General features: G+C 37.7%; 4 protein-coding genes across 5 annotated transcripts; 2 read left to right on the top strand and 2 right to left on the bottom strand.

Moving 5' to 3' along the window:
* Positions 1–85: 85 nt before the first annotated feature.
* Positions 86–5,085, top strand: LOC134811307 (uncharacterized). 2 transcript variants are annotated; one of them, XR_010159787.1, is made up of 12 exons: positions 86–231; positions 394–571; positions 757–893; positions 1,080–1,202; positions 1,448–1,558; positions 1,710–1,849; positions 2,022–2,576; positions 2,708–2,885; positions 2,990–3,135; positions 3,323–3,535; positions 3,682–3,815; positions 4,100–5,085. XR_010159787.1 is itself a non-coding variant. In XM_063818082.1 (6 exons), the coding sequence occupies exons 1-6, from the start codon at positions 2,522–2,524 to the stop codon at positions 4,244–4,246; spliced, it is 873 nt and encodes a 290-aa protein (XP_063674152.1). In that variant the 5' UTR covers positions 2,470–2,521; the 3' UTR covers positions 4,247–5,085. The 2 variants fall into 2 exon arrangements, 1 of the variants encoding a protein (XP_063674152.1); XM_063818082.1 differs by lacking the exons at positions 86–231; positions 394–571; positions 757–893; ... (1 more) ...; positions 1,448–1,558; positions 1,710–1,849 and having other exon boundaries at positions 2,470–2,576.
* Positions 5,086–5,661: 576 nt separating this feature from the next.
* On the top strand, positions 5,662–10,743 carry LOC134811309 (UPF0764 protein C16orf89 homolog). Its single transcript, XM_063818085.1, has 8 exons — positions 5,662–5,841; positions 6,547–6,804; positions 7,036–7,257; positions 7,521–7,627; positions 7,904–8,149; positions 8,461–8,621; positions 8,904–9,007; positions 10,182–10,743. The coding sequence occupies exons 2-8, from the start codon at positions 6,603–6,605 to the stop codon at positions 10,457–10,459; spliced, it is 1,320 nt and encodes a 439-aa protein (XP_063674155.1). The 5' UTR covers positions 5,662–5,841; positions 6,547–6,602; the 3' UTR covers positions 10,460–10,743.
* On the bottom strand, positions 10,581–15,971 carry LOC134811308 (transient receptor potential-gamma protein-like). Its single transcript, XM_063818084.1, has 13 exons — positions 15,731–15,971; positions 15,507–15,629; positions 15,159–15,358; positions 14,749–14,928; positions 14,451–14,577; positions 14,175–14,314; positions 13,930–14,051; positions 13,568–13,796; positions 13,130–13,430; positions 12,624–12,802; positions 12,305–12,431; positions 11,875–12,126; positions 10,581–11,344 (listed from the first exon to the last, which is right to left on the bottom strand). Exons 1-13 carry the CDS (start codon positions 15,896–15,898, stop codon positions 10,814–10,816), a joined length of 2,679 nt encoding a protein of 892 aa, XP_063674154.1. The 5' UTR covers positions 15,899–15,971; the 3' UTR covers positions 10,581–10,813.
* A 331-nt stretch (positions 15,972–16,302) lies between these two features.
* On the bottom strand, positions 16,303–18,405 carry LOC134810945 (involucrin-like). Its single transcript, XM_063817640.1, has 3 exons — positions 17,386–18,405; positions 16,740–17,192; positions 16,303–16,617 (listed from the first exon to the last, which is right to left on the bottom strand). Exons 1-3 carry the CDS (start codon positions 18,403–18,405, stop codon positions 16,303–16,305), a joined length of 1,788 nt encoding a protein of 595 aa, XP_063673710.1.
* Positions 18,406–24,776: the final 6,371 nt, after the last annotated feature.

Raw genomic sequence — 24,776 nt, forward strand, 5'->3', positions numbered from 1 at the left:
CCTTACCCGGATGTTCTGGTTCTAAACGAGCAAAAAACACACAAAACCAGTGTTTAACAAGTACAAAATGTACCCTCGCGGCCCTGCCCGGTGTAGGAAATGTTTTACCGGTTATAGTCTTCTCTTGTTTTATACCAATCTGCAACTCTTAATGTTTGATGTCATCGCGCAGTTTTAAATTCGTATTGCTTTCATTCTTCATCTCCTGCTTTCTGCTCCACCAGACAAATGGTAAGTCACGGTCTGTTGCAGCGTGTTCTACACCCGTGATCGTCGATCTGAGATTAAATTATTTGCATATTTGGTCAAAATTCAGTAATTCTGCTCAGACGGCATTTAAAAAATCTGTCAAAATTCGTATAAGATGAAATTAATTCTGCGTGTGTCTGGCAGGTTCAATTTGTTATAACGAAAAATTGGTTGAAAGCAGGACTGAGATGCAGCAAGTGGAGACCGGAACTGGTAGCGTCTCAAACATCCCAGCAAAGCTGTCAGATGGGCAAAGTATTACAGTCATCTGTAAAAATGCACGACATGTTTTCGTGAATCAGATACGCAGTAAACCGGGGGTGTAAGTTCTTCTTTGAGTAGTCTTCGGTAGAAATATATTTTACCGTCAACTTGATTTGATGCTCAAATTTGCACTAAAACTTTAAAAGCTGATCTATACCACTTTATGTCATGACGCATAAAACACTTTGCACCTGCCAGAGTCTGGGTGGTATTATGTCACGTGACACTGACTATCCTCTCCAGGGATACTGACCTGATAGACGAGGTGCTGGCTGTAAACCCAAACTCCCTTCACTTACAAAAAGGAGAGATAGCTGTTAGATGTGAAGGAGGAGCTCTCAAACCAGATATATTTACTGGGATCTCTACTTGGTGCGCAGGTACTCCTCCCATCCCTTTATTCTGGTTATAGACTACAAAGTCAGGGTAATACTATGATAGTATAACTTGATTGCACATAATATTATGCATGGAACATGCATTCGACACCACAAAAACACACAACGTTTGGGTTTTAAATCATCTATCCTCTGATCTGTTAATGTTATGTACATATATACCCACAGAGGGATGCAGTCCTATACCGGAGACCATGCTGACCTTCCACCAAGTCTCATACTCTCCTACCTCCATCTCCATCTCCCCAACTACTCCCCCTATTCTTAAGAGCATCAAGGGGTACATAACTGGTAATAAGCTTTACTTATCTATAAACTGTTAAATGTAAATTACTTGAAGTCACCGATCATTGCAATGATTGTAAAACCATGCAAGTGATTAATTGGTTAGTATCACACCACTCACTCACTCAGACAGAATCAAATTTAAATCAAATCAAATCAAATCAAATCAAATCTATCATTTAAGTTAAACAATTTCGACCTGTGATGTTCTGAAAGGCATAATTTAATCAATAATGCCCTCACCCCGACAGTAAGTTGCCGAGAGAGTTACGCTCCAGCCGTTCTTCAGACAGGAGCCCAGGATACCCGGTGTTTGGGTGATGGTTATGACTCTCCCGTCACCAAACTTGTGACTTGCGTCTGTAGGTTATTTTCTAATACGTCAAACTAAATTGTGACCTCAGCTATTCAATCATCAAGGTGGTGCATCGTATGTGATCGTTCCCAGGCCCAAAGCATTTTTAATCGCCCAATTTGGGTAAAACTGAATAACTAAATGATTTATTTTGATAGCTGGTTGTAAAGACATAACCAGAACATTTATGAATGGGGAACTTGAAGCAAAACCCGAAGCTAGCGAGGTGGAGGGAGCTCCCACTTTTAACGTTGGAGCTGTCATCTCTGTATCTTGTAGATCCGGCTATCATAATCCCGTGAGTGCACTTATAATCATTAATTATTATCATTACTTATGTCTTAACATTTCATTAACCACTTCCTCAGTAACTGCGTTGAGACAGTGGTTGTAAAACTGAAATATGGAATATTGATAGGCGGGAGATGATTATTATTTAGGTACCAGCAATTTCTGATCTTTTATTTCAGGGAGAGAGATTTGTAACTTGCACTTCTGATCAAGAATGGTCTCCTGCCTTGCCTAAGTGTATATCCGACTCAGACAAGTCCCGTAGTGTGCCACAAACTACACCCTCTTCTGTACTTTTTATTATAATTTTTGTTTGCAAACATGAACAATGGATCATGGAATGACTGATCGTAGCCAAGGAAAACAAAACTTAATCAAAGCTTGGTATAACAAATTCTGACTTTTTGACATTTTTACTTTTTTTTCTAATAAATACAATTAACGATACTGCTTACTGATAAATATTGATTTTCTTACTGAACAGCCCTGAAAATCAATTCAGATTCGCTATAATTGAAAAGACCCTTTTTCGAATTTAATCCAAAAATAATTAGATATTCGATCAATATAAGTAGTTAAACCTTTAAGTTCCACACTTACTGAAATGTCATTTGATAAGTACCGAGTAGGACCATGTAGAACCTTTGACAGTAAGGATGGTCGGCAGCTGAAAGATTAGATGTCGAGACAAAAATCCATATTCAGCAGCATTCTCCTTTTCCTTCTCCTAGCAGGTGATACAAATATTTTCGAAACTCTTACGTGTAGAATTATTAAAATATTAACTATATCAAATATCCATTCAGTAAACAGATTTAGAAAGTTCTTACGAGATATTGTAAAACTAAAATGTAAACTCTTGTAGGGACGTTATGTACAGACTGCACATCGGATAAGATAACGATCTCGGTAGATCAGATCAAGGATTTTAAGACCGGAAAGAATCTTCCTTCGACCTTTGCTGATGGTGACACCTACACAATTGTGTGCAAGTACCCTGCAACCCAGGTGTTCACTAACGACGTCAGAGGACAGGCTGAAGTGTGAGTCATTTAATTTATACCGCAACTTATTTTCAAAAGGCTGAATTTTAGAACAAATTCGCAAAGGAAAAAAGTTGAAAAGCCTGCACTTATGATAATTTCAGTAATCAGAGCAGAATAGATGAGTTCGACAGTGCAACAAACTCTCACGTCGGACAAATTGTGGTCAAATGCAAGAATGGACTCTTTTCACCGGATATTTTCTTCAAAGTTCTTAACTGGTGTGCAGTAGGTTGTTCCCCAGTTCCTGGTGAGTGGACTACAACCTAGATTTACAGTCATCTGTCGTAAAACTTTCATCTCCTTTGTTTATTGTACCTAAACAATTTAAAAATTACAATTCATCAATTTACAATTCATCAATTTCAAATTACAATTCATCAAGTTTAAAATGACAATTCATCGTAAAGTTTTGATCCCTCAACTTTCTTGTACAGAAGACACGAACCAGCACTGGAAAGCTAGCTACTCGGACGGTTCTCTTTCAACAGCAAAGAAGTCAGCCCCCATCATTCCGAACATTGACAGTTATATCAATGTTCAATGTAGAGAAGGGTACGCTCCTAGGATGTATCAGTTAGGAGGGTTCTCCACCAGGTGTCTAGCATCTGGTTATAGCCCAGGACTTTTAAACCTGGTCCAATGCACAGGTCAGTTCATCCATAGGTCTTTTTTTTTCACTGCACCCTCGACAATGATATGCATTATTTTCAACTCACCCTGTAGATCACCTATTGGAACATAAAAATGTTAAGAATTAAAGCAAATGTATGATTAAACTTTGCATTGTTCTCAGCTGGTTGCTCAGACATATCTGCACAAGTTCCAAATGCTCGAGTAGTGAGTGAGAGGAGTGCTGTGTCAGGTGCAGCTCCCTATAACATTGGTTCTGTAGCTACCGTCATCTGCTCCAATGGATACACCCTTCAGGTAAGGGAGTGCTCTATTATTAGATATTCTAGATTCGAATTATTTATGTCGTCATGCTCTATTAGTATTAGACAGCAGTATACAGTCTATATCGTTGTCGTACGGTCAATTTGACTTTCGACTGAACATCTCATAATGGATTGGTACTGGTGGGCGAAATAAATCGAAAATGCCAATGGCAGGAACAGTTTGAAACCCTGGATCCCTCAAGACATTACATAATATGTTTTGATTCGGAGAAAAATGAGAGGATATAAAATTAACAACATCACAATATACTTTAGGGTTCCCAGCACACGACGTGCACCTCGCTCCAGGAGTGGTCCCCGAGTGTACCTGTCTGTGCTATAAACTCGGCGTTAGGACAACTTGGCCATCGGACAATTGTTTCAACAATGTTCTTCATCATTGTTATGATTTTTAGCTTATAGTTGGGGCCTCAATACTTTGGTATCGGCTTTTACAAGAGTTTTAATTTTTAAGGAATTTGAATATTCATGATTGACGGCATTTTATAATCATGATTTGATGTCTGTTATTATTTACGGTATAACTCAATGGTCAATTCTCGGTATGCTACTATATATAGTCTTCATGGCAGGAATTTATTTGCTTTTAAAATGTCAAAACCCTTGTATTCGGTCCTCGGTCTCGACCAATTTCTAAATGCAAATTTTGTTAATTTATTGGGACTACAGGAAAGCTACAGTCTGTTCTCTGAATTTTAACAAAGGCAACAGATTAAATTTCCCACCCGTTTAATTCTACCCAGGCTTTATTGCCAAATAGTACCCCATTATTCAGAATCAGAATAATGGAATTCACGGTGACAATACAAGAGCAATTCAAAGGTTGACAGACCATTGTATTGACTATCTTATATTTTCGCTTGGAATATTTTGTTTGATTTGTTAGTTTAGGAGAGAATCACGTCAGAAAATCTATTATTGCCCCAGACTTTTCGTTTTAATAAAATGTCCCCTTTTATTTATTTGTCAGACGTAAACAGGGCTATTAAAATTTGAAGATTTCCTTCAAACATGGGATAATTTATTGGGACTACAGGAAAGCTGCAGTCTGTTCTCTGAATTTTAACAAAGGCAACAGATTAAATTTCCCACCCGTTTAATTCTACCCAAGCGCTTTATTGCCAAATGCCAAATAGTACCCTATTATTCAGAATCAGGATAATGGAATTCACGGTGACAATACAAGAACAATTCAAAGGTTGGCATACCATTGTATTGACTATCTTATATTTTGCGCTTGGAATATTTTGTTTCATTTGTTACTTTAGGATCAGAGAATCACGTCAGAAAATCTAATATTGCCACAGACTTTTCGTTTTAATAAAATGTCCCCTTTTATTTGTCAGACGTAAACAGGGCTATTAACTTTTGAAGATTTCCTCCAAACATGGTCACATTAACGAGTCATTTACAGAACTACCGGCATTTTAAATTTGAGGCAAATCCTTGGTAATATAGATTTTGTGTTCTTAAAAGTAAAATGTCACTCTCTGGCGTGCACCTGTGCCCCAAATCTCGAACCTACTCGCTATATAGTAGACCCCCGTATTTAAACTGAACCATAATTAGGTGGGAGCCAGCCAATAGCTGACCCTAACATATACATTGTGCAAGTAACTGGTCTACTACATGGGCAATTAGAGCCATCCTGACGTTGCTATAGGGATATACTGGGATCATTTTATTGAACTGTTTATCCCATATACGGGATTAATAGCGCGATTACGCGAGCAGGGAGAGGGCAGTATCATGAGAGTGTTAGCACCCACGGACTCACTCTCCCAACCAGTATGCAGTGCTTTATACCTACCCCACTTGACACTTGACAGCTCAGTACAGTATGTCGGGTCCGACTAGTTATTAGAGCTGTGTGGCACTACTTTTTTAATTTAACTAAATAGTTTAGTGCACCGTTCCTTGTAGTCGACTGCAGAGGTATAGAGAGGCTGCCTGCTGCTGTGTAGGACTATATTTGCTTGCAGAGGAATTCAACAAAGGTAAATGAAACTTGATTATGATGTGTATTGTGTATGTCATGAATACGCAAACTTAAAGTGGCGATTTCGTTTTTAATTTGTTTTATGCGGATTGCGGCCGGGTATAATGATAATGGGAGTTTGACACGCAGTACAATCAAGCAAATGAGTGGACTAGTTCAGCTCGTTACACTGATTATAAATCTATTAGACTGAATCTATTAGCTAGGTTTGATTACGCAACATTCAGTTATTGTACAGTCGCAACATTCAGTTATTGTACAGTTAACAGTTAACAGTCGTGCTGTTTTGCTTGTGAAATGTGAAGCCAACTTTTCGTGTTCCTTGTCAAATAACTTAAGATGAAATAACTTAAAAGATATGGTAGTCTTTGATAAAATGTCAGTTGCTAAGTGGTAATTATCACAAAATTTCGTTCTTGGCTGCGAGGATACCTTTCTGCAGAGATCAATATGGCCGATAAGCTGAAAATGATCATACCAAACAAAGGATAATGCCTGCCACACCGGCAGAACTGTCAAAATATCATACCAAAATTAATAGCTGTAAAGAAAATATTGTCTTTATAACGCCGTAAAATCGATGCCACTGCCACAATCATTCCGGGTGTCAATTTCGCGCTATATAAATATAACCCGCTCATAACGGATAACCATGATTCAGCAGACAGAGTGATCGTCTCAACAACTTTGTAAAATTGTTCAGGTCAGTAGACGTTTAGTGAGAAATCATCAAGTTGATACTTTAGATATAAACAGTTCATGCAGCTTCTTGTCTGGACTCAAGTCCTGTTGATGACCACAGCTTCAACCCTGATACGCCCTCGGACCAACAGAAACGCTGCTTTCACCCTCGATCATGTGTCTCAGACTCTGGATTCGCTGGAAAAACTTTTGCAATATTTTGATAAGAACAGGGGCTCGCTTATAGTGGATTCTATGTGGGCTATCCGCATGATTCAAGGTAAACCCATTTGATAAACAGTAAAGAAGTTGTTTAACAAATACAATGCATGAACGATATGATTGATGTTGCTTTTCCATTTGCTTGTTGTAGATTACTATCTTTGCTCGGTGACCATCAGCTGACATTTATTAGGTCTGAGTTATCTCAGACCTAATTTCATCTTCATCTTTCCAATAACTTTGCCTTCTACTGGCTAAAATAATAGACAATTACACCGACAATCAACAGGTGGTTTAGAAGACACCGTAAGAAAAGCTCACCAAGATAATGAAGCAAGCATTCTAGAACGTGTGTCCGGAATAGCAGATTATGCGAAACAAGTTTCCGAGCGAGGACTTTTCTACGCAAAACGGAATGCTGCAGTGCAGTTTAACAAGTTTTCTGAGCTGCTGAGCAGGCCTTTTGTATATGAAAACTTACTGGGAGGATCTATCGGGAGAATTGATTCAAGTTAGTAGAATTTAAATTCTATAAATGGTATCTTAAGAAAAGTGGTATATCATATTATTTAATAAATTTAGAATAAAATATGCATGTCATGTACTGAGTTTATAATAATAAAAGCTGACACCCTGAACGTTGCATCAGTCATAATATTTTGCGGCTACACATGATGCACCCTCTCCACCGTTCCGGCGGCCGGCTACAGTAGAGGGGGAAGATGGGAGGACGTCTGACAAAATTGATACATGATACTAATAAATCAATATCAGGTTTAATATTCTCCGAAGAAAGTCGGCTAAACATCGAGCCGAAGGAGAGTGACGACTGTCTGATGGGAACTATAGGTAGTGGACATTATAAAGGACTCAAATGCACGGTAAGAGCTATCCATATTATGCAATGCCATTATGCCTTTGTTCACGGAATAGAAATATCAACTCCATTAGCCAACAACCTTTCGATTTGATTTACTTTGCAGCATGATTTGTACCACGTGTTCTCTGTGCGTCATTGATTTTACTGTTGCATGAGTGAGATTGTCGACAAAATCCAATCTAGTCGCAGTCTTATATTACGCAATTCTACTTTCTACTTCTATAAACCTCCATAACCAGAAACTGATGGTTGATACACATAACACGGTTTATTACAGATAACAGACAAGTGTTGGCGCCAGATAACGGACAAAGGCCAACGTGAATACTCCATCACCCACCAGCTCCTATTTTTCTTCCTTATCAAGCACTACAACTGCTCTGAAGCCATCAACTCCAAGGGAGGAGAAGTTGCCGTGGCTGAACTCACCAAATCTTTCTGTTCTAATATTTACAGTGAGATGGAGGGTATATTCTCGCGAGGAGTGGACCCTGGCGTGGACCAGGACCTGGTAATGGAACAGGTATATTTGTGTAAGCAGCTGTTTTGATAAATATACCGTTTACTCTCACTTTTAAAACGGTCTCATCAAATGTGTCAAGTTTGAGAGCGAGTCGCAAATCATCGAGCCAGATAATGCAGGGCGATTAGTGGTTATCAAGTATTACTTGATGTAACTCTTGAAAGTTTCTCAAACCCTTTACAAGTAAATATCACCCTACGTCACTGATTTGCCATCTTTAGGTTTATTCACAGTTGAGAATTCAACGCTGATAGCGATAGCATTATCGGTATTAAACCCATTACCTAACTTACCACCAAGCTGTCTCCCAGATCATGTTCTGTGGAGGCGCAGGATTCGTGGAGGATTTTGTGAGACCCAGTGTCCTAGAAATGATGTTAGACTGGCAGAGGGATGATGGCTGTTATGCTCCCTACGATGGTTCTCATCTTCCTGAGGCTATAGCTCTCCACTCCAAGAAATCTCGGGAGAGGTTTAAATTATTCATGCTAGCTGTTTGTTGCATTCTGCCCATATTTCATAATCATACTCATGGCCATACATTAAAAAAAGAGCTTTAGATTTTATCAAAATTCTGGCCAAAATTATTTATGACTTTAAGTTTATGCTCTCATGTCTATATAAATTATTGGCACAAGGTTGGCGGGCAAATATTGTTTCTTTGAATGTTTGGACGGTCCGAGTATGACAATTGAAATATAAACCGTCCTCTATTAGGAATTTCAGATAACATGACTTAAAACCATACTTTCAGGGCACTCCAAAGAAGAAAATTGATCGACAGGTTGGCAGTTGATTTCAACAAAGAGCAAAATTACTTCATGATGAGGAAACCTTTGTCAGAAGCCGAGCTTCGAGGTATGTGAACTACAATTATTATACGTTCAATGCCATTCTAGGATAATTCATAATTTTCTAATTGCGGCGGTCGTGCTTGCCAGCACTGTGATTAGCTCGACGGAACCTTAATTAAAGGTAGCGCAAATTATTGTAAAGCCAAGTCAAAATATATTTTATGTTCCAATATTGTATAATGACATGGTTTCTTTGTAAGCAACTATCTATTGTTCGTGAAATTGACTTGTGATGCACCTTGTCTGCCCCATGAGACGCTGCTTTGACGATCATTGTAAAGACGAGGGCATTATACCTGATCATTATACCTGATCATAACCGTATCTACAAAGTGGTCGAGTAGTAACGAGCCAGTCTAAATAATTATGATAATTTCTTTACCTAATTGATTCTCAAGCACCAAAAGTCTACTGCAAGTTATCATGTTCTTGAAATCAAGTCTTTTGATACCGCATGAGGTCATGGAGTGATACAGTACGCCTTCGGCTCTCGAAAATGTTAGAATTTTGGGCTAAAATCAAGCATCAGTACCATCCGATCCTGGTAAAATAGTTGGCCTATGACAGATGTCCCAGGATAAATGTGACAGTGACTGCATAGACCAAGTCTGACATCAGGTGTCATTGCTTGCTAGCCAATCTCGAAATATGAATTTTGAGACAATGAATGATTTTGGCAGGAGATGAATGAGTGTCATCTGAAGATTTGATATGTCACTTTCTACGTATACATCTGACTCTTTCCCTTGTAAGATAATCACACAGCTGCGTTTCTGACCCCAGAGAAACGGTCACCAGCTCTCCCTCGTCACAAGCTCTCTCCCATCTTCAAACAAAGTGGTTTCGAACTTCTAATTTTCAACGTTTAAAATACACCAAATTCGAAGCGATCCAAATGATGAAGTCGAGACGAAGATGATAGTTGAGACAGAAGGGCAACGCGTTTGCGTGATATTAGTTAACCACTAACCAGACTGGTTATCATCTACTTTGAGTTGCTATTACACAATCTACTGAGTAAAAATAATCCTCTTCGAAGACAATGCATTATGCAGCACATGACGATTCGAAATCACCACCTTCCAAAAAAAAGATTTGGATTATGGGAAAAACAGTTAAATTTGTGTGTTGACATAGCAATAATATAACACTTTAACTTAACTCACTCTACTCCACAGACGGGTGCATGATGCACATGAGCTCAGTTGCTGGAGGAGCTCTCACAATATACGTCCGAGCAATGTTACAATACAAACTCTACACAGACTACAACTTTATCCAGTATCGGATCCAGGACGTACGCTATACGGCTCCGGAGACCTACATCATCATATTCCTGGCAGTTCTCGCTATCTTACTGGTCATTAAGTTGGGGAGCGTTCCACTGAAGCTTGCTATGAGAGTAATTAGTAGCATACGCTTTTCGAGAACCAGTAAACAGTTTCATTCAGTTTGACGGTTCGTAATTTATTTTAGCTGAGTCTATTCAGTGCTCGGGAATTTCAAATCTTTTTTAGTCGTTTGATGCACTTTTTAATCACTTGATTATAATTATATAACAGAAAAACAACATTATTGCAGAGTATAGAATAATCATAAAACTGTGTATATTAACGCATATAATTATAAACGTTGGACCATATTTATTTTCAGAATTCATCCTGTATCTAAACATATTACTGAAACTAAAATAATCAATTGTCTTTCGTAATCTAAAAGTCTAAATGATTTAACAAAGATTGTTATGTTTTTTACTAATAGTAATAAATAACAGCGGATAATCACTTAACAACCCATCCTAGTTGCAATATTATTCACTCAAGCTCTCTTCAGAATTACCACCGCTCAATTCATCTGAACTTGAACCCTCAGATTCTTTAGTGGGTGCTCTGAAAGTGCTCTTTTTTCTATGCATACGTTTCTTGGCCTTATTAGTCTGGAACGGGAAGGTGGTACAATAGTCAAATATATTTTTACGGAGATGATACGGAATGTCCAGCACTTGCTTGAACTTGCTCTTGAACCTTTTTTTAATAGCCTGATGCAGAAATCCTGACTGTCTAATGGCTTCTTCATCGGCCTCATTTGTCTCTTTTACCATCAATTTGTTCATTCTTCTCTTTATCGTGATGTGGTAGAGTAGGAATAAAGGGTACAATATCAGGTTGAACGGGAACATGAATGGATGGGTGCCCACATATTTCTGAACGATCACGGAACGAGCGTACTTCCATTCCGTTTCAGCGTTGTTAATCACTTTGACGTATGTTTCAGTCAACATGGCGATCAACATGTTCAGGAATAGGATCATAGCTGTTAAAATGTAGACTCCCCACAGTAACTGAAACAATTGAAGGTGTTTAAATCATTATTCAAGTTCCATTTAATCCACGGATCAACATTGCGGAAAACTCTGCAGTCACATATACGCAGTTAACTATTGCAGTTGTTGTAGCTATTGAGTATAATTGCAGTTAAGTTGGCATTCAGGAGATCCAAACAGGAGGTGGTCTCAGGCTCTCAAATTAACAACCTGTCTGATGTTGACCTGCGTCAGTGCGTCACATGCTTAGTGCTTACTGTCAGTATGGAGCAATTCAGCAATGACGCAGGTGCAACCCCTGTTGACGCAGTCAAACAACATGTTTATAATTAATATTGTAATCACTGCGTCATCACAGAGTTGACATATTTAGTTAATTGTGGATCAGGTTATATATATGAGAAGTAGCAAAACTCCAACTCCCTCTTTCTATTATAATATCAAAGGTTCCAACTATAAGTCGTGGAATTATGTACATATCTCGATAAATATCACAGTCAGGACATAAAAAAAATACTAAATAGCATAAAACGTCAGCATAAACAGACCTTGAGATAAGAATCAGCATTGTTGTTGTAATCTATTTTAATGTTATCAGGCTCGATCAGGCCAAACGTTGACCACAACAGTGTCATGAGAGTGGTACTGTAGTCGGAGAACAATTCTGGGTGTGTCAACGTTTTGTTCGTGATATTTTGTCGTTCTTCCTCATAGTGATACGACTGCAAGGTGATAGTCCACATTGATACAGAGAATCCCACAATACATAAAACCAGGAGTAAACACACTTTTACGACGTCCTGAAAAGTATGTTTTTATTTATTGATGTACCCCTACAAGTACAATCTACATTTCCATATTTTAAATTTGTCCTAACCTCTATATTAATATTATTATAGTGTAATAGAAAGAGGGCAAGCATTTCAGATGTCTATTTATCGTATCAACCATAATGGAAGGTATAACTTTAAGACTTACCATCATCATTTTGCCGATGGCTCCTTCGAGTGGTCCTAGAGTGTAAGTTATATCCAACATTTCCAACATTCGCAGCATTAATCCTAAGAACGCAGTTGCGTACACATATGATGACCACAAGGGAAACCTATAAAGTAGAAACAATATTTGATGATTGGTGGGATTTTTTGGGATTCTTACCCTTCTCAGTATTAATGTAATGAATCGATCAAAATATATCATCATGTGAGAAACGTTATAAATTTATCTTCCAAGTAGTAAGTGTATTCAATTAAATTATTGATTTATAATCAAGTGTAGTAGTAACTATTAGACATACTTTGCAGCATCATATATGTTTGCGTAGGCTACAAATCTAAGGAGCACAGTGAATATGATACAGCAAGACACGGACAAATCCACCACATTTCCAGCGTGTTTAAAGAAATGCCTGCCTTGCGTTCGGATCTTGTCCATCTCTACCATAAACCGAGCTGCAAGACACATCCACAGCACAATCTGCGATGAGGGGCGGTTTTGATTTGATTTGATTGATACAGGGATTTGATCATAATACATAATATGTGATCGCGTTCAAACTTTTTAACTGCACTACATTTCACTCGCTTAGATCTCAACATTGTTGTGAAGAATTAATGAGTCAGGCTCGCTCTTAAAAGCACAGTCTAGCCATTGTATAATGGATTATCATTAAAATATTTGTTAACCCAATCGAATAGTTTAACTTTAAGCAAACATACCCACTTTATCGAAAATAAAGCATAACCAGAAATAAAATTCAGCAGGTGATTCTGCATAAGTTAAGAAGACAAATTTATGATTTACCTCGGCGGCGCTCGTATCAGCATAAGAATCAGTAATGGTCACACACGTCCATGTCATGACTGAACAAAGAACAAAGAAGTTGAACAAGTCCACTATGTAGCTGACCACTGGGACATGAAGGTGGTTCCAAATAGTCATCAACTTAGTGTTGGATATCCCAGCATAGTTGAGTAAGTCAAACCCTCGAACCAGTGAGAAAAAGGCATATACCAGGAGGACGGGCATGAACAGGTGAAGAAGGAAGAGCTGGCCCAGCTTTTTGAGGGTGTTCTTCGTCCTTCCCCTCTGAACTCCACCGTACCTAAAATAAAGAATATTCGAGGTTTCAGTTGGAATATTTTTGTATATTAAGAAAATATTCTGTCAGTCATTACTTCGATAAATAAGTAATGTCAATCGAGAATGAATGAGAAACGGAAATATAATACTAATAGTTACCATGTGTCCATGATGTACTGCTGACAAAAATGGTGTGAGATGAACTTCATCTTCTTCTTCTTCAGAGCATATTGAAGAAGATCAATGTTTTGGTCATGAACCTGTTGGTCATGCAGGAGGAGGAGCGCTTCCCACATTGTCCGGCATTGGTCTAGATAGTAGTACGCGAAGTCATCGGTTTGGCTTTCCAGGGAATCGCAATCACCGAGATATTCGTCTTTTTTATCACCTATAGTTGATAGATTTGTAGCTCATTGTAACTTTAAAATTCCGGTCCGATGAAAATTTATACGGTGCAGTGTTCGTATCAATAACGGCTCAAAATATGAAATTATAAGTGAAATTATTTGTAGATCATTAACCTATCTTGTTGATAATAGTTCCCACTTTAAATGCCTCGAAAATGGGATTTCGGGTCCTCAGCAGAAATTTTGGTTGAGACAAAATGAGGATTGGCTCAAAACTGAATCCGTAATGAGATAACCTGGGAAAATGTGTTGGGAAAAAAGATAGAAGGAAACAGAAAGATCAATAACTTAATTATCACGAAAAGAAAAAAGATTTTGGAATACAGCCAAGAAAATATAAAGAAATTGATCTAATTTACCCAATAGTTGGGGCATTTAGCATGTCTTTGCTTCTACGTTTCTGGTAGAGAGAAGGTCTATTCAGACCGACCATGCAAAGAGCTACACCAATATCAGCTCCGTAATCTATTAGTAGCTCTATCATACGTTCATTATGATGCTGAAAAAGGGAGAATATTTGGCAAAGTCACTTCATTTTGGCAATATTATCAGAACAGTTACATAAAACAGTACCTCCAAAAAACTTATTATTAAAATTGAGAAGTTGGATACTTTCAGAATTTAAGATTGCCTACCCTAGCCCCGATAGAAAGTGCAGTGTCGCCAGAACTCGTAATACAAGTAGGGTCGGCTCCGTACTGTAACAGTACCTTAACTATCTTGAAGTTACCGACCTTGGCGGCAATCATTAGAGGAGTCACCCTGTGGATAATTGTTTTAAAAACAATTATCGCTGGATTGCTAATGGGTATATTTACATATTATAATATATCAAAAATAGTAGCCTACCACAAATCACTGCGAATGATAACTGATAAGTGTTACTTAATCTTAATAAGTCATTCCCTGTTGATAATCCAAATTGTATTATACCTGAAAGCATCCATCATATTTACTACAGTAGACTTGTCCTGAGTAACAATCAAGGCTTGAGGGTTTTTTAGGAACGCAATGCGGTGAGAACGAATGATAATCTTGACTAGACTCTTGGATTGGTAAAGTATTGCCTTCCTCAAGTTTAACGAACAGATTTCATGGTCGAAGAAGCCACACCTGCAATTAATTTTTGTACGTCGTACGATTGAAATCACGATTTTATAAATGCTTAAAGCATGTAAGCCTATTTCATGAGTCATTAGATAAAATGTTTATATCCTTTAACTTTTAAGGATAGCTGAATAACAACTAATGTCATTCCATGGATTCCTGGAAAATAGTATGGCATTCTTTGAACATTGAAAAGTGATTTTTATAAAAATGAGAAAAAAGGTATGTAAACATACGGTTCATGGTACGCTTTTTTTAGAGAGTTGACCCTCTTTCTTTCAACTTCCAAATCAATGTGATTCAAATTAACTTCAGTGTGCTGCCACTCATTGTTAAGCAGGTCTTTCTTATCTGATGTCACTGGTCCAGCGATTTCACTTGGTTTTGTTTGGTTGTTATTCATGAACAGCAGGTTGCTGATCCCAAGCAATGCTTGCTGGAAAACAGTTCATTTACATTATTGCTAGATTTAAGTGATAATCCAATTCATTCAGTCAAACTTAAAACAATTCCCAAATAGAAATTATAGCTGTCTTAAACCAATGTTACACAACAACCATGTATAAAGAAATATTAAATCCTACGTCAGGCTCAGGTAGTTTACTCTTCCAGCTCTTTGGTTTCTTAGGAAATTCAACGATATCAACTGCGAGGTCTTCACCTTCCAGTTCACCCCATCTCTCTCCAGCTTTGTTCAGGTCATCAGCCTGACAAGATTAAACTTGCTGGTAAACTCAGAAGTAGAATATAAAACTTTGTTAAGAAGAAAATAACATGCAAAAACTGCCAAGAAACATATTATCAGTACCTCGTATAGTTCCATGGACATGGGGATACCATGAGGTTGTGGAATCTCCGACATGCTGTTAGCTGGTCCCTCTATCGTTGTAGTTAGGGGTGTCTTTATTATTACCTCCTTATGTGTCTCCATGTTCCCCAGAACCTTCAACGCCTTCATAGCGTTGAACAGGGACATTACGGTTCACAGTTGTCACCAGACAAGAGCAGACAACGTGTACACACTATACAATCTAGGAAACTATACTGTCTTGTTTGATTACAGCACTTGAAGCTGTCTCATCTCTGGAGACTTTAGTGTAGAGGCTGACTAAATGTTACGTCACAATGACGTCACAATGACAGTAAGACAGAGCTGAAGTGTTACCTACAACCTTGTATCAGGAGGTGTAAGTTGGGAGGGTTTGATATCTGAGTTAACAATAAAAGGAGGTGTAATGTAAAGTATAATAGTATATATATATATTATAGCTGGTATAAGTGATATAACGGTAGTTAAATTATAAATTAATAAGATATAAAATTATATAATCATGATATGGTTATTATGGAGTGGTGATAATTTGTGATATATGGGCATACTCATCCTATACCTGGGTCTTCCTTGAGCCTCAAGAGGTCTGGGTTTATTGTGCTGCAGATGACTGCTTCCACAGTACTGTTTAGATGCAGAACAACGAACAATCCCTCTGAGGTTATTGCAACAGGGGCAGCATCAATTTCTCCTCTAGTCACCAAATCCATAACCTCTCTTGACTTTTCGTGTAGTCGCAAATCAATATCCTCCCCAGTATATGAGAAATTGTAGTAACGAGCCAGGAGCCCCTTATCGGTGAAAATCAATCCTGTCCAGGCAAGATCGGGAACAGGTCTAGTAGCTTTCAATAGATCGTCCACCTAAACATTATGATGTACATAAAATACCTAAATACTTAATACGGTAATCATAATTCAGATATATTGATTAACTACAGCGGTTAGGCATGAGATCGAATCAGTGAATTTCAAATATCACTTACTTTTCTTTGAAGGTAAGGCGTTACAACAGGAGAAAGGAAGGAAATTCCGAAGGTTTGGGAACACATTTCAGCCGCAATAATCCAATTTGCTGGCTCCTTCAAGAACAATATATCAAATTCCAAGGCGTGTGGGACTTCGTAAAGAAAGAAATTTCCCATAAAACTCCCCGCGACTTCACTTTCGATATCCATGCAAAGAACAGCTCCGGACAAATAATCTCCATCAACTAACTCCCAAGAACCATTCTGGTGAAGAATAGCAGGGCTGTAAGAATATCGAAGGTTACAGTTATCACAATTAAACGATCTCAGATTGTTCATGTAGTACTTGGAACTGTTGAAATACATCCCAGTGCTCGAAGAATTGCCCCAGGAGAGTTGACTAGAGGAGTGATTGTAAATTAGACCAATCCAGGCATCGGATACTCCTTCAGAAGTCATCAATTTATGAGCCTGTGGGAAAGATTTGTTTTTAAGCAGAAAATCCACAAGTTTTCTTAAATTGAGGCAAACTTTACGTGGATTTTGTAGCTTAAACCAACGAAATTTACTTTGAAAAGACCTGGCGATGAATTGTATATACTATATATTCATTCAACACAATGATTATGTTTCTCTAACAATAGTTAGCTTTAGAAAAAGTTACCTTTAGATTGACCTCCTTGGTAAGCAAAAGTGCAGGAGTTGCTCCGTTTTCATAACAGATCTCTTCCAATTCATTAAATCGTATTCCAGTTTCACTTTGTAACACCTCTAGTTTGAATGAGTTGAAATGTTCCCTTACTATATAGTCGATGTACATTTCCTGAAACAGGCCAGATTCGAAGAAGTCTCCTTCGTTCTCATTTACTTCGTTCTCATCTCCTTCGTTCGCATCTCCTTCGTTCACATTTTCTTCGTTCTCATCTCCTTCGTTCTCATCTCCTTCGTACTCATCTCCTTCGTTCTCATCTCCTTCGTTCACATCTCCTTCGTTCTCATCTCCTTCGTTCCCATCTCCTTCGTTCCCATCTCCTTCGTTCTCATCTCCTTCGTTCCCATCTCCTCCGTTCCCATCTCCTTCGTTCTCATCTCCTTCGTTCCCATCTCCTCCGTTCCCATCTCCTTCGTTTTCATCTCCTTCGTTCTCATCTCCTTCGTTCTCATCTCCTTCGTTCACATCTCCTTCGTTCACATCTCCTTCGTTCACATCTTCTTCGTTCCCATCTCCTTCGTTCTCATCTCCTTCGTACTCATCTCCTTCGTTCTCATCTCCTTCGTTCACATCTCCTTCGTTCTCATCTCCTTCGTTCACATCTCCTTCGTTCTCATCTCCTTCGTTCCCATCTCCTTCGTACTCATCTCCTTCGTACTCATCTCCTTCGTTCCCATCTCCTTCGTACTCATCTCCTTCGTACTCATCTCCTTCGTACTCATCTCCTTCGTTCCCATCTCCTTCGTTCTCATCTCCTTCGTACTCATCTCCTTCGTTCCCATCTCCTTCGTACTCATCTCCTTCGTTCTCATCTCCTTCGTACTCATCTCCTTCGTTCTCATCTCCTTCGTTCACATCTCCTTCGTTCTCATCTCCTTCGTTCTCATCTCCTTCGTTTACATCTCCTTCGTTCCCATCTTCTTCGTTCTCATCTCCTTCATTCTCATAAGTGTCAGTGACATTTTTAACCATATCGTAGTTGCCGGTAGGTTGGTCTTTATTTCCCCCCGTCTCGTCGATTAAACTTACACTAAAGTTGGAGCAAACAAAGCCACTTGCTACGTATTCAGGAATTTTTGGCTGATACTCGCCAAACTGAAGCATGGTAAAATGGAGCGAGCTTTCCTTGGGATCGTTAATTGTGCCAGGTTCAACGTTTCCGTCGGTGACTGTGCCAACCTGTGAATGTTCTGGAGAGCTCTTTTCGATCGACCTATTTGCTGGAGACCTGCATGGAATTTATGCCATTATATTCACTAATCAGTGTGCAATGATACTAATATATTACAGTTCCATCTTGAGAAAAGAAGTTAAGTACTTCATTGTCATTACTTCATTATCATTCATTTTCATTAATTCAACATATTTATGCTTACGGAAATGAGTCATTGGAATGAGTAGAGGGAAGGTTGTTGAGAAAGAAATTATCTGCTGAGAAAAACATGTCTGTGCCGGTGTCCCACAACAATCCTTTTAATGCACCAGTTTCTAAAAAAGTTAAACCTGTCCACGCATCGGTAACGTTAGCCCGAAACAACAAATCTTGAACCTTGGAAGTGAAAATGTTAAAACCATGAAGATCCTGGAATCAGTATGACCTTTACATAAATGGGCAGCGTGTACTGAACACTGAATATTCATTGTTACGATTGCGTGCACGAAACAAAAACTATATAATTTCTTTGCTGTAACAAGAATGTAGCAAACTTTGGCCAAATTTAGTTTACGTGATGGTGACTGTAAGAGATTGTTCAAAATTTGCTAAGGCCAAATTTTAGCTGTTTAATACCACCTCATCCCCGCACCCTGTCACTGCGAGTTCCTTCCTGTCACCAAGAAGTAAATTAGCATTGGCCAAAGTTGGGCTACATATTAGTGACACTGACAGTAATTCATTTAAATACTGGACATACCTCAGCATGCTGCTTTTCAGATAGAATAACAGCCGGAAATGATCCCAGTTCCAAGCAGAGGTTCCTTGCTTCAAGATAAGCGATGCCTTCCCTAGAGGGGCTTTGGTAGAACTTGTACTTGAATATAGAATCATGAGATTCTAATAGCATGGTCAAGTTCTTGGCAAACTCATCGGGACCACGAACGGAATAGATCAAATGTTTCCAAGTGGTCGGCTCTGTTTGGTTAGAGGTTCCGTTCCCAGAGATTTCACAATTCCCCTCCTTCGATTGAAGCAAGACCAGCAGGAGTGAGACAAGGAGCATCTATAATTAAATTTAGATTATGTATGTAATTAATGTTTGATCACGATAGACATTATCAATATTAGTATTATATATGAAATAACAAGTTATCAACTTTTGCTTTGCACTGAACCATTTGATATGAAAGCCCAATTGGGGTTTACTCATGTTAGTTCACAATACGAGTACGACAGATTTAACAAAAATAATTGAGTTCATCTCAAGCAACTGACTTCATGGTAGCAAATTCCTAAAACACTGAAATGTCGGCCATAGCGCATACATGTACATTAAAATTAAAACACTGTTCGTAAACATTTTATTTAAATCAATCTGAGCTGAAACAAAGGCTACCTATAGAATATCTACTAACGAATATCGCTATTCCAAGAAAGATTGAATTATTCAAAACAATTATTTGCGTTTAACTAAGCGGAGGCCGGCCGGACGCGCTATATGTGTGACTTCCAATTACGATACGATAACAAAAAACAAAAATACGACCTATCCAAGTTCTCAAATAGCTGAAGATCAATAGCTATCTCGGAATTGAATTATCAAACTTTTAATAACTCCAATCCCGATACCCCTTCTCATGACCAAATAAATCTAGGCTGACAAATCAGCGTACTGAACTAAATTTAAATCATGTGATTGTACTCATGGACCAATGACCATTGTGATTTTTAAGTGTTAAGAAATATATTGATCAAATTATTAACTTACCTGGGGACCTCAGGCTATCATGTTCATAAACATAAAGATTCGGCGGAATGACAGGCTGAGCGCGGCCCAGTAAATTATCACAATGCTGGCAAGCATTACCGTCGCCCTTATATTCACAATACTATTTACCCCCTATACTATTATATCCCCTTTATTGTTTTCAAGGCATTAAGACTCATCGAAAGTAGTTCAGCAGGACTGGTATATTTAAGTTCAAAACATTCTAATTCAATGTTAAAGATGACAGGAATAAAAAATAGTTATATGGAGGTTTTTAAGAAATTTGCGCAAAATACGCGCCAGCATGTTATACGAAATTAGGTAAAAAACCCAAAATCGCCATATTCAGGTGCGTTAAAAACCGTGTTAAAATTGAGTTAGAGATCTGAAACTATGCATTTTCATCTTAGATAATTGTTCAAGCATTCTGAAAATCTACCGGAAAGTTTTCCTACCTTGCTCCTTTATAAAGATATTCGCTATTGAAGTTTGTGCTTTTTTGAAGAATAATTTTATAAAAACACAAAAGTTGTGAATTAGTATTCTCTGGTGTTGGGCCATCCCTTGGGTTGTGGAGCTCAATTTTGTTTTTTATAAAAACACAAAAGTTGTGAATTAGTATTCTCTGGTGTTGGGCCATCCCTTGGGTTGTGGAGCTCAATTTTGCTTCCTAAAGGTCTAAATTGTGCTTTCAGCAATACTCATAGGCTAGTTTTAAAGTTGAAAATCGAAAAGTTGCACACGTGGGGACACGCCCAAATTCATTTAAAATAGCTAAAATCACTAAAAATTGTTATTTTCACGATTTTTACCAACTTTGGAGTCCCGTTGTGATCCAAGTTCTTTTTGAAATCTTCTGAAACTTTTCATGCTTATCAAACTATATATTAAATAACACTATGCAAAAATTTATGGTGATTCAATATTTTATGCGCACGCAACGTCCGCTCAAAGTTTGCACGTGCGAAAGGTGAGAATTTTGCTCATTCGTGATTTCGAATATATTCTGCTTTCCCACGATATTAAAATGGCATTATATATGAATTTAATGCCAACTTGAATGAGTAAAAAGTGCTATATTCAGTCTGTTATTGACAGATATGCCTACCTAAACACAAGGAAACGTTTTCAAAGGTAAAATTTCGAAATCGTTGAAATTACCTCCTTATTAAGTTTCGACTGTGTAAATTATCCTGACATTATAATCAAAAAGAGATGATATTTGACCAAAACCCATAATCATGGGTAGAGTGAACCGCTGCCAGTGTCTCTCTTTTCCAAACAAAAGAAAATGATATTAATTTGAGGAACCGTCCGCAAATGCAAATTGATACCGAGAATGAAATCGGTCGCTCGCTTTTCCCATTCATTCACGGCTTACGTATTGTAATAAAGCTTATTGAATGGGAAAAGCGAGCGACCGATTTCATTCTCGGTATCAATTTTCATTTGCGGACGGTTCCTCAAATTAATAATAATATCATTTCCTTTTGTTTGGAAAAGAGAGACACTGGCAGCGGTTCACTCTACCCATGATTATGGGTTTTGGTCAAATAGTAATACACACAATTCAAAGGACGAATGACTTTCATTAAATATCCACAGTCTGCAATTATTGACTCTAAGTTTTGAATGTCAGGAATTTGGTAATAGAGTGAATAGACTACAATATTGGTAGTACGGTGGTCCTCATTTTTCTTCCACGATCGACTTAACGAGAAGGCTTTAGCTCTTTAGAAAGGAATTCATTCGCAATAGCCACAATTTTATTTGATTCTCCTTACAAATGTTAAAATCTAAAACGTTAGTCAGAATTGAATTTAAGGTTTCATCAGATAATCAGACAAGCAAAATCACCGATTTAGAATCAAAAGTTATCAAAAACAATGATCAGTCTACAAATGCTTCAAATCGTGTTAAAATATATCTCATAACGAACTCGTGAATATTTAATGGATTTCTACTTGAACTAAGAATTTGTCGACACAACTTGACAAAATAAATGTTAATAACAAGCATGCTTGAACAAAATTATAAACCAACTTATAAAACATACATTTCTGAACACTCAATTTGCGAGCGACCGATTTCATTCTCGGTTTCAATTTGCATTAGCGGACGGTTCCTCAAATTAATATCATTTCCTTTTGTTTGGAAAAGAGAGACACTGGCAGCGGTACACTCTACCCATGATTATGGGTTTTGGTCAAATTAACATTATTAAAATCATTACCTGGGGACCCCAGGCTATCATGTTCATAAACTGAAACATCCGAATAGAGATTAGGCGGAATGACAGGCTGAGCGCGGCACAGTAATAAAATCATTACTATTATAATTTCAGCAATGTAAAGTATTGTGCTGCTATTCCTGTAAGTTTACTCAGCTTCATTAAAACGTTGTTGCATCATTGCACACAAAATCTTAACTTGTGAGTCAAAAGCGTCACAATGACAAAACACAAAGAGTAATATTAAACTTTATATGTAGGGAGCGAAAAGCTGGCTATGCTTGCTAACGCTGTGATCGAAGCGCAGATTTCTGTCTCTGCCGATGATGGCTGTGCAGAATTCAGGAGAAGACGCTATTGGAATAAAGGATATGACCAAATCAGTAGGGTCATATAATTATATTTTCTAAAATTGTCACGGTTTGTCAAAAGTGATCAATACAATAATAATCAGACAAATATTGTGATGCCAAGTTGTCCAGTGTGATATGAGTAGGAAGATTCACTAATAGCATTAGCTTACCTTTCAGTTTCACACGGAACCTAATTGCGGGCCTGAGACCTCTAATTACATAAGAAGCATTACATCCATGACGTAATTGCTTGCTTTTGCTGTCACAGGTTTCTGTTGGTTATTTTAAGATTAGTCTGATTTGTTTGGAATTTCTAGTGCATTGATCATTTTACATTAGCTGGCAAAGAAATAGAATTAAAAAGCTTCAAAATTTGTGAAGCTAATGCTATTACGGGGTCATGTGACGAATTAATTCACCGCTGATAACCTTGCATTTTGTGGCACTTGGCTTGTGCAGCTGTTCGTCTTAGTGGTAGGATACAAAATAAAAGACTTTAAAATTTTAGGTTTTTCTGGAAGGGAAATGTAAAAGAAACTTATAAAACTATTTGGTACGATCAATAATATGTAATCCACAGAACTCTTTTAGATTAAACGGCACTGTTTTTAGAACCAACGGCACTCTTTTAGAATAATTAGAACTCTAACTGTCCTACGATAAACTCGTGTGATATGTGTGTTTTTTAGGAACGATGACAAATGATATCAACAGGAGTTAACTTAACATAAAGGTGTTAGGATGAAATAAGACACATGACTTGTTTGTAAATGTACCATTGGTCGACTAGGAGCATGAGATGGTCACCAAGTCCGTGGTTCTGTCTGCTATGTTATAGATGAAACAAACTGCCCCATTAAAGATGGATCTAAGTTTGTTTAATCTGGTCTTGGGTAGATTCATGTGCAGAGAATTACAGTAATCTAACTTAGATATAACCAGTTGTTTCACCAACATCAATTGAATGCCTTCATCCATGAGGTATAAACAACCAATAGTTCTTAGGTTCATCATTGTCCAATGTCCAGCTACATTTCCTTTTCACATTATTGATCTTTCTTTTCATATTTAAAGTTTCATTAAATTTAACACCTAGACTCTTCCAGCTGTCTCCTTTGCACTCCGTAGGTAGAATTTCGGTGCTTCCAAATTCAAAATTGCAGTCTGACTCTGAGTTCACACTTTTTTAGAACGTGGCTCTTTCCTAACACCAGTAGTTCTGTCTTTGTTTCGTTCAGTTTCATAAAATTGGTCATCATCCATGTTTTTATCTCTGCGAGACATTTGTTTGTTCTGTCTTGGACGTCAGTGAACTGTACCACACAGTTGACAGGTATGAAACTAAATGCTGGGAATTGGGAGTGTCTATGATTTGAGGTGCTGAAATTGTGGAATCTGAACGTTCAAATTTGAGGTGAAGGTATAACTCGTGATAATTTACAACAAATAAAATATAAACTATGTAAATACTACTGAGCAATTACTTCATTAGGATTAGAACGTGATTACATTCTAAATTTCAACTCCTATCTAATTCTATTCTTAACTAATAATATGTACCTATTAAATAAATATACCTATCGCACAACTCAAATAATAATACTGACGAGAATTGCTTTTTTTAAGCATAAAGCAAGAACTTTAAAAATTAAATGAAGCAATATCGGTAATTGTCAAGAATGAAGATAAAATGCTCAAAGTGGTGTCTGAATGAATGAGTCTAGTAGTAATCATTAATTGCCGGAGAAAAGATCTAATTGTCCAAGTGACGATCTTCAGAGACAGTTTTTGTGCTCATTTGTTGTACGTTTAATTTTTTTTGTCTGATTTCATAGT

This window comes from Bolinopsis microptera, chromosome 2 (assembly GCF_026151205.1).
Source record: "Bolinopsis microptera isolate Bmic1 chromosome 2, MBARI_Bmic_1.0, whole genome shotgun sequence".
Taxonomy (NCBI): Eukaryota; Metazoa; Ctenophora; class Tentaculata; order Lobata; family Bolinopsidae; genus Bolinopsis; species Bolinopsis microptera.

What these genes read in the sequence shown, in the direction of transcription:
- LOC134811307 (XM_063818082.1), top strand. Translation starts at nt 2,522, where the DNA reads ATGTCGAGACAAAAATCCATATTCAGCAGCATTCTCCTTTTCCTTCTC. An exon ending in CCTTTTCCTTCTCCTAGCAG is followed by an intron (nt 2,577 to 2,707) that starts GTGATACAAATA and finishes AAACTCTTGTAG; the next exon opens with GGACGTTATGTACAGACTGC. An exon ending in CCAATGGATACACCCTTCAG is followed by an intron (nt 3,816 to 4,099) that starts GTAAGGGAGTGC and finishes AATATACTTTAG; the next exon opens with GGTTCCCAGCACACGACGTG.
- LOC134811309 (XM_063818085.1), top strand. Translation starts at nt 6,603, where the DNA reads ATGCAGCTTCTTGTCTGGACTCAAGTCCTGTTGATGACCACAGCTTCA. An exon ending in ATAAAGGACTCAAATGCACG is followed by an intron (nt 7,628 to 7,903) that starts GTAAGAGCTATC and finishes GGTTTATTACAG; the next exon opens with ATAACAGACAAGTGTTGGCG. An exon ending in AGGACCTGGTAATGGAACAG is followed by an intron (nt 8,150 to 8,460) that starts GTATATTTGTGT and finishes GCTGTCTCCCAG; the next exon opens with ATCATGTTCTGTGGAGGCGC.
- LOC134811308 (XM_063818084.1), bottom strand. Translation starts at nt 15,898, where the DNA reads ATGTCCCTGTTCAACGCTATGAAGGCGTTGAAGGTTCTGGGGAACATG. An exon ending in AATATGATGGATGCTTTCAG is followed by an intron (nt 14,578 to 14,748) that starts GTATAATACAAT and finishes AATTATCCACAG; the next exon opens with GGTGACTCCTCTAATGATTG. An exon ending in AACATATATGATGCTGCAAA is followed by an intron (nt 12,432 to 12,623) that starts GTATGTCTAATA and finishes TCTACTTTATAG; the next exon opens with GTTTCCCTTGTGGTCATCAT.
- LOC134810945 (XM_063817640.1), bottom strand. Translation starts at nt 18,405, where the DNA reads ATGGTTAAAAATGTCACTGACACTTATGAGAATGAAGGAGATGAGAAC. An exon ending in CCAAGGAGGTCAATCTAAAG is followed by an intron (nt 17,193 to 17,385) that starts GTAACTTTTTCT and finishes TCTTTCCCACAG; the next exon opens with GCTCATAAATTGATGACTTC. An exon ending in CGCCTTACCTTCAAAGAAAA is followed by an intron (nt 16,618 to 16,739) that starts GTAAGTGATATT and finishes CATAATGTTTAG; the next exon opens with GTGGACGATCTATTGAAAGC.